General features: G+C 41.1%; 1 protein-coding gene across 1 annotated transcript; it reads right to left on the minus strand.

Moving 5' to 3' along the window:
* Nucleotides 1-1,375: 1,375 nt before the first annotated feature.
* Nucleotides 1,376-9,060, minus strand: LOC123256215 (ras GTPase-activating-like protein IQGAP2; the record flags this gene model as incomplete). Its single annotated transcript, XM_044684886.1, has 6 exons — nucleotides 8,786-9,060; nucleotides 6,970-7,133; nucleotides 5,924-6,084; nucleotides 3,717-3,841; nucleotides 2,545-2,723; nucleotides 1,376-1,467 (listed from the first exon to the last, which is right to left on the minus strand). Coding segments are annotated over exons 2-6 (662 nt in total), but the record flags the coding sequence as incomplete, so codon positions are not given.
* Between the last annotated feature and the right edge of the window lie 44 nt (nucleotides 9,061-9,104).

Consider the following 9,104-nt stretch of genomic DNA (forward strand, 5'->3'; position numbering starts at 1 on the left):
CTTGAAGACAATTTGCAGTGATAGATACCTTAGTTGTGTAGTAAGCTTTGTTTTTCAGTGTTTGCAAATGATCGAAAATTGTGAAAGGTATCTATACTATTTCTACATCTCAATTTTAACTTCAAAATAACACTTTGTACTATTTTCTTCTCTTCTCTCAAATACCTACTTCTGTCTTTTAACGCTTCATTTTTTATTCTCATTGGCACTAATGCCTCTTTAGATATGTGCCCATTTCACAGCCAACCAGGCTATTTTCATAGTCAGAACTGGTATGTCAAAGCACAGGTGCCTAGGCTATAGGTCCCAATATACTTCCCTTTCACTGGGATCTGTGGAGGGTCTGGGATATGTGGGCAATTTCGATTCACTTGGAGGGAGTCCAAATACATTTCTGGACTGTCTGTATTGGAGACCGGATGTAATTGGCTTGTATTATGCAGGGGGTAAGAATTAATGCAGGTGGAGGCATCCAAACTAGCTTACGCTCATTTTAATTCACTGAGATTGATGTTCTTTAGAGTCACACCACTTCTCTTGGTACCATGAGGAATTTAGCTGCAGGAATGCAGAACGTTTCAGAACTGTACGATTCAAAGCTGACATGAGCACTCCTTCCTCTTGCCTGCCAATAGTCTAGTCTCACTGACTTGGACTAAAGCTAGGCAAGCTGAAAGAAAACAATTCATACACACTCTGAAATTTGTGGAGTATGGAGACAGGTGTTAAATGAAACAAAGAATGGCTGTCACTTTCAGATTAGAAAACCAATACATGACATTGGGTAAAGGATCTTTCTTCATCAAAAAATCATTCATATTACAATCATGACTTCCAAAGATTCAAAACAGACGATCAAGAGAAACCCAAGCAAAATGCAAAGCCACAATATAGTAAAAAAACAAAAACAAAAACAAAATTCAGTTTGGATCATAATGTCCGAAGATTCAAAACGGAAAACCAAACAGAAATTCAAGAAAAATTCAAAGACCCAATATAGTAAAAAAGAATACGTTTGAATCATGAAATCGATAAGATTCAGAATGGAAAAAGTGAGCAGAAACCACAACAAAATTCAAAGTCCCAGTGGAGGTAGGTATTCACAAGTAGAAGTGGTGTGATAAAACTGATTAGGAAAACATTCTACTGACTAGTGAGGGCCTTTAACATTTGAGGAGCAACAAACTCCATGGACCACCAGGAGCTCAATGAAAAATAGCCAGACAAACACCTACTGCCATTAGCAGTATTAACCTTTTCTATATTATTTTTCCTTTGAAAACTACAATTGGGCAAGGCACCCGTTTTCACTTTTCCTCTCCTTCAGGCTATCACCTAGCAAATAGAAGGCACTTCCTTCACAAAACGGCCTCACTTACTGTTGATTCTATTGATGGTTCCTTGTATTTCCACTTGGGTCAGTAGGTCCTGGTAGGCATCTCTTTCTTCTTCAGACAGAAGGATACTCTGAAAAACAATACCTTCACTGAATCTTCCCCAAAAAGCAAATAGGTTTGAAAGAGTTAAGTGCTTAAGGTAATATCTTTCTAAATGTGGTACTGATGTTCATGCCAAATGTGGGCTTAATAGATACAAAATCAAGATTACTTTTTCTTACTCTTGTTCAGTATCTGTCAAACCACATTCGTTTGGTTCTTCAATTGTTTGTTGTGGATAACTCTACATGATTCTATTGGCGAGTTTGTTGGCAATGATACTGGAGTGGTTTGCCACTTCTCCAAAACCACTTGGAGAAAAAGCTCTCCTGGAAGCTACCTTTTTTATTTATTGATTTTTTTTTGTCCATCCTCATCTCAGGACATAGTGACTGGGCTCTTTATACAAAGCTGAAACTGTTTTCAACTCGAAGAATCTAGACTGGAATAAACTAACCACAGGAGGCATGAATTTGTGAACACTGTTGCTTTCAGGGGAAAAGATGAATCGTGGGTGCAAGTTCTGGCCATATGGTTGAGAGTAGTGGAAGGAACGGAAGGTAAGCAAGCCTCCTTATTGAACAACTGTTGCATGACGTACACATTTTGATGCCCATAATTTCATATGGAATAACTTGAAGGAAAAAATATAGCTAGGGTTGAGATTTTCTCAAGAAAGAACATGAGCCTTCCATGCAAACTAGACTTGGGAAGTGCTTAGCGGCAGGGAAGCCAGTGTGCAGGGGATGCTCCCTATGGCCACAGAGAGGTTTCTCTGTGCCATCTTTGGCACACATGCCATAGGTTCACCATCTCGGTTCTAGATCTTTCAAAGTAAAGGATTCCCTATGTCCTAGTACTTTCCCTGCAATCTTCAGTAAAACTGTGAGTTCCTCATGCATTTGGGGCATTTGAATTCACATTCTTTTACCTCATTTTATACTTTCAGATTCTTTTGTTCGTGCCCTGACTGGTTACGGATTAATAAGAAATACTTCAAATATCTTCCTAGTCTTCACTTTTATACAGCTGACAACTCTGTTATATTTCTAACAACTGGGCACACGGTGAACTACATTTTACATTTACTCATTATCTCATGAAGTACCTCTACTTTTGCAATCTCTTCTTTTTCCTGCTTGGCTCCCCAAAGTCCCTCTTGATAATTTGAAGAGAGGTTATCATCAAGAGAGGTTAAACCGGCCTTTGGATTCTTCAGAGTTACTAGAGTCTGCTCTGCGATGCCCTCCTTAATGGCTTCATTAATTGCAAGAACTGCTGCATACACTGAACATGGGAGAGGAATAGACAGCATTTTTTAAGCAACAAAAGCAAATAAAACAATTGTTGTGATGATGAAAGTCTGCTCTGCTTTACCTTAAATTATTGCCTGGATAAAAATGAGGAAGTATTATTTTTCGTTCAGTGTGTGTGTGTGTGTGTGTGTGTGTGTGTGTGTGTGTGTGTGTGTATTTAAGTCCTTACCTTCTGTCTTAAGACTTGGTATTATTAAGTTTGAAGACAGCTAAACAGTAAGGGCTAGGCAATTTTGGCAAAGTGACTTGACCAGGCTCACACAGTTAAGACCTCTTTGAAGTCACATCTGAACTGAGGACCTCCTGTCCCCACACTGACAACTTAGTGACAGTTTGTATTTTCTATCCACTGAGTCACTTAAGTGCCAGTAATGGGTTCTATTGCTGAAGAAGTCTACAATTATTGGGAGTATGTGCTCAGGGTTACATAGCTCAAAGCCCTCTGAGGCAGGAATAAAAACCACGTTTTCTTGACTCCAAACCCAGTGGTCTATACACATTGGCATATTGCTTTCATGCCATATTAGTTTGAAGAACTACGAAAATTGCAACATGTCACACTTTCCTCCATCCTCCTGTTTAATCAGATTCTGTTGATGAATGTAATATCTACTTAGCAGGAAAATAATAATTTACATGTCTCAGTGGCCTAAAGAAAGGAAAACAAGGCTCTGCCTCGCTTAGTTGAGGCTAATACTTGAGGATTTACAGAAAAAACTGATTCTGCCAGGATTCTTTCAGGTCAGGATAATAATTGAGAGGGGCCTTAAAAATGATTTATCCTCAGAGGATGTTTAGGTAGGCTACAGGAAAAAGAAAGTAGAGAGTATTTGCCAATACCACTTAAATGCTTTAGGCCCCAAGCTGGTGGTGGGATGGATTTTCTTTGTAAGAGTCAACCCTTCAATTATCCAGAATACTGACATTCTCAAACATTCTGAAAAACCAAAGTGACTGCACTTACATGCTTTTTCTTCTTGAATTTCTACATTAACCATATCAAGGAGATTTTGCATTTCATCCCGGCTTAAGTGTTCTTGTCCTTGAGATGAGGCTTCTCTTTTGATGGACACGAGCCTGCTAGCATACCTGCGGAAGACAAAAGTCACCATGCGTCAATTAACTTTAGTTTTCCTTTTCAGATGACTTCTTACAAAATCCACTAGACAGGACAGACACTCTGAGAGCTAGATATTGGATGCAGAGCAATATGAGAAAAAGGGAGGCAGAATGCCGTGTGGCTCTCTTCAGTGAGGTTCACTAGATAAGCATGTGGAAAATGATTATGTTGGGAAGTCAAGAGCCTTCTGGGCTCTGGAGGGTCTTGAGGACAACAAGACAAAACCAAATAGTCTCTGACCACAAGGAAGCCTCACCTTATGAGGGGGTTACACAGGGAAGGAAAAACATTTACAGTACACGTAAAATGACTGCCAGGTGGGAGCATGCTGACAAGGGAAGGCTCAGGGAAGGAAGGTCTCTGCCCCGAGAGCACAGAAGGGTAGGTAGGAGGAGTCTCGGACCATGGGTAAATCATAGCCCCAACTTGGCCAGCCCTTGTTGTTCTTCTGCCTTAGAACCGATAGAAGATGGGGGATTCAAACAATGAAAAAAGTAATAAAGAATTTTTTGTTATTATCTAAGTGAAACCTGATGAAGGGCTCGTTTCCATGGTCGCCATTTCAATAGACTATAGCATCTAAAGAGATGCTGGGTATGTAGAATGCATAAGATTGGACAACTGTAACAGAGTTTCTTTCTGCACAAGTGTACGTGACAAATCACTCTCCTGGACTGTAAGGCAAGCATGGTCTTCTCAAGATCGAAATGTTTATCTCCATCCAAGTCACACTACTGCCTTGGTTCTCTGCACAGACTTTGCTTTCCTACTATGAATGCAGAATTTGGAGTCAAAAGCACTGGATTAAAATCCTTACCCTAGAGATAACAAGGTGGCTCTGTGGATTGAGAGCCATGCTGAGAGAGGGGAGGGGCATGGATTCCAAGATGACCCCAAACACTTCCTAGCTGCCTAACCCTGGACATGTCACTTCATCTGGATTCTCTAGCCCTTATTGCTCTTTTGCCTCAGAATCAAAGTATAATATGGATCCTAAGATGTGAGGTAAAGGATTTTTCAAAATCTTTAAGCTAGCATTTACTAAGCTCACCCCCCCCAACCACGTGGGACCACAAGGCAAAGCAAATAAATCTACCTGAGCCTCAATTTCCTTCTCAGTTAAAAAGGAGACTGGGTTAGCTGTCCTCTAACATATCTTTCCTCTCTACTTCCTAGGCTCCCTTTCGGGGTGGCAGGTTTCGGTGTGTGAGGTGGGAAATTTCACCAAATTTCAAAACTGGGAGAGGTAAGGCAATACCCTGTGGTGGTCACCAATATAAATGATGAAAAGCCTGTGCAGCGTGAATCAAAAGTATCCTGGGTTTGTTCTCTCCCACATTCAGGAATGTTTCTCAAGCTTTTCACTTGGGTTTAGAACATCCGTCTATCCCACAGTAATGGCTCTTGGGTCTTTGCTGTCCAGAAGGGGGTTCTGGGAGCACCAAATGAAAGGAAAAGCAGCTGAAGGTGGGGATCTGATATCTAGGACCCTGTTCTAGTGTGTCCCAAGGAAAAAGCCAAAGGAAACCTGTTCTTTTCAATGTCTGCTTCTTCCCTTTGAGAGCAGGTTCTGGGACAGCTGGATGGGGATGCCATCAGGGTGCGGGAAGGTGATCAGATCTACCAGTGCAGAGAGTTGCCTTAGACCCTGAGAGCTCAACTTGGTCTGGCTCAGCCAGGCGATACAGGACTCAAAAGCAGGTCCTGATGACTTCTTCTTGAGCCTCTTACATGACCCTCTCCTAATTGTCAGAAGGCCCCAAGTACCAACTTCACTATAAAGGATGTGAAATGTCAAGGTACCAATCTTCCCTTATATCAAATACAGTCGAATAAAGCTGGTACACGTTTTCAAAAAAGGAAATACGGTGCAGACAACCATTACAGGAGCATTCCTAGCACTTCCACACAAGATCAGAAAACAAAACATTTCAAAAGAGGCTCCACTGGAAGGTATGCGTCCTTGAGCCTGGAGGTCCCTGGAAGTAAAGGATAGCAGAATCTCACCTCTACCATTTACAAAGAGCTGAAAGGAAGGAAGGATCCCTTACCTTTCCAGGTGGTCTTCCTCCAGGTTATTAAAACCTATTGAGGGATTTTGGAGATGATTCTGTATTGACACGAGATCCTCACTTTCCAAAGCCTGATTAAGCAAAACAACACCTGACACCATTTCTATTGTTGTGGACAGCTCCTCAGGGTCCAGGTAGCTCTGTAGGAAACCATAAATCAATGAGGAAAATTTTCCCACTATTACACAAATTATCATTAAAAAAAAAAAAAAGAAAACAACCACATGTGAAAAAAAAAAAAAACAAAAATCCTCCAATTAAACACATTTCCCTTTAGGGTGGATACAAAACAAGGAATAATACTGTAGCCCATAATAATTGCAACAGCTGCCACTTCTGCAAGTTGATTATGAGGGCCACATGGAATAATGCCACATGCAGCGGTGGCATTATTCCAGATATTTCGCTTTAAGATTTGGCACGCTGTCTTTTTTTAATCCCTAACCTTCTGTTTTCAAATCAATACTGTGCAAATGTATCCAAGTATGGGAAGGGCTAGGCAATGGGGGTTATGTCACTTAAGTAAGGTCACAAGGACTCCACTTTCACGGGGTTGCCCTTTCCAGGTTTTCCTCCTACTTGCCTGACTGTTCCAAATAGTCTATTTCTTAAATCCCTGCCCTTTTCTCCTAGAATCAATGCGAAGTAGAGATTCCAAGGCAGAAAGGTGGGAAGGGCTAGGCCATTGGGGTTAAGCGATTAGCTCGGGATCACCCAGCTACGGAGTGTCTGAGGCCCCACTGGAAACGCAGCCTGCATGACCCCCGGGTCCAATGCAACATCCACGGGACAGGCTGTCATGGCAGTCCGGACAACGTAGTGCCTAGGCTTTCTAGGCAATCATTACCTTAAGGGAAGAGCAAGTAGATTCTGGGAATGGCCTGAATGTCTCACCACCTTTCTGGACATTCTGAGATCATAGGAAATGATCCTAGGGCGACACCTCATTTTCAAGATGATTCCGCTCTTCTAACCAAACACTCCACTCTGAGACAGTCATGTCGCCAGAGTCCTTCTGCACTTACCAAGGAGTTCTCTTTCTGAAGGCTGAACAGTTCATTCTGATACATAACGGCAGCGAATGGAAGGACGGGAGGGAGCTGGGCCTCAGGTTTCATGAGTGCAGTCATGGTGTCACTGGGATGACCTTCTCGAATCACAGCATTGATTTCATCGATAGCAGCAAGCCCTGGAAGGACAAGCATGCCATGGCAGTCAGAATCTCACCTTACTTTCTTGGGGTTCTTTCCCATTGTCTCTCTCCCGGAATGGGCTTAAAGATCACAATGATCTTTACTCTTAGGGGGAGAACGAGCCTGGTTTTTGTGGCTAGACCATACCATGAGGTGCTGCACAAGGAAGGTCTCATTAATTTTCAACATGAATCAAAGATCAGCTATTGCCATATACTCTTTTAGCTTACCAAGGGAATTCCCCAACAGGGACTGAAAAAGGCTTCTACCTTGAAGACAATTTGCAGTGATAGATACCTTAGTTGTGTAGTAAGCTTTGTTTTTCAGTGTTTGCAAATGATCGAAAATTGTGAAAGGTATCTATACTATTTCTACATCTCAATTTTAACTTCAAAATAACACTTTGTACTATTTTCTTCTCTTCTCTCAAATACCTACTTCTGTCTTTTAACGCTTCATTTTTTATTCTCATTGGCACTAATGCCTCTTTAGATATGTGCCCATTTCACAGCCAACCAGGCTATTTTCATAGTCAGAACTGGTATGTCAAAGCACAGGTGCCTAGGCTATAGGTCCCAATATACTTCCCTTTCACTGGGATCTGTGGAGGGTCTGGGATATGTGGGCAATTTCGATTCACTTGGAGGGAGTCCAAATACATTTCTGGACTGTCTGTATTGGAGACCGGATGTAATTGGCTTGTATTATGCAGGGGGTAAGAATTAATGCAGGTGGAGGCATCCAAACTAGCTTACGCTCATTTTAATTCACTGAGATTGATGTTCTTTAGAGTCACACCACTTCTCTTGGTACCATGAGGAATTTAGCTGCAGGAATGCAGAACGTTTCAGAACTGTACGATTCAAAGCTGACATGAGCACTCCTTCCTCTTGCCTGCCAATAGTCTAGTCTCACTGACTTGGACTAAAGCTAGGCAAGCTGAAAGAAAACAATTCATACACACTCTGAAATTTGTGGAGTATGGAGACAGGTGTTAAATGAAACAAAGAATGGCTGTCACTTTCAGATTAGAAAACCAATACATGACATTGGGTAAAGGATCTTTCTTCATCAAAAAATCATTCATATTACAATCATGACTTCCAAAGATTCAAAACAGACGATCAAGAGAAACCCAAGCAAAATGCAAAGCCACAATATAGTAAAAAAACAAAAACAAAAACAAAATTCAGTTTGGATCATAATGTCCGAAGATTCAAAACGGAAAACCAAACAGAAATTCAAGAAAAATTCAAAGACCCAATATAGTAAAAAAGAATACGTTTGAATCATGAAATCGATAAGATTCAGAATGGAAAAAGTGAGCAGAAACCACAACAAAATTCAAAGTCCCAGTGGAGGTAGGTATTCACAAGTAGAAGTGGTGTGATAAAACTGATTAGGAAAACATTCTACTGACTAGTGAGGGCCTTTAACATTTGAGGAGCAACAAACTCCATGGACCACCAGGAGCTCAATGAAAAATAGCCAGACAAACACCTACTGCCATTAGCAGTATTAACCTTTTCTATATTATTTTTCCTTTGAAAACTACAATTGGGCAAGGCACCCGTTTTCACTTTTCCTCTCCTTCAGGCTATCACCTAGCAAATAGAAGGCACTTCCTTCACAAAACGGCCTCACTTACTGTTGATTCTATTGATGGTTCCTTGTATTTCCACTTGGGTCAGTAGGTCCTGGTAGGCATCTCTTTCTTCTTCAGACAGAAGGATACTCTGAAAAACAATACCTTCACTGAATCTTCCCCAAAAAGCAAATAGGTTTGAAAGAGTTAAGTGCTTAAGGTAATATCTTTCTAAATGTGGTACTGATGTTCATGCCAAATGTGGGCTTAATAGATACAAAATCAAGATTACTTTTTCTTACTCTTGTTCAGTATCTGTCAAACCACATTCGTTTGGTTCTTCAATTGTTTGTTGTGGATAACTCTACATGATTCTATTGGC

This window comes from Gracilinanus agilis, unplaced genomic scaffold (genome assembly GCF_016433145.1).
Source record: "Gracilinanus agilis isolate LMUSP501 unplaced genomic scaffold, AgileGrace unplaced_scaffold57072, whole genome shotgun sequence".
Classification (NCBI taxonomy): Eukaryota; Metazoa; Chordata; class Mammalia; order Didelphimorphia; family Didelphidae; genus Gracilinanus; species Gracilinanus agilis.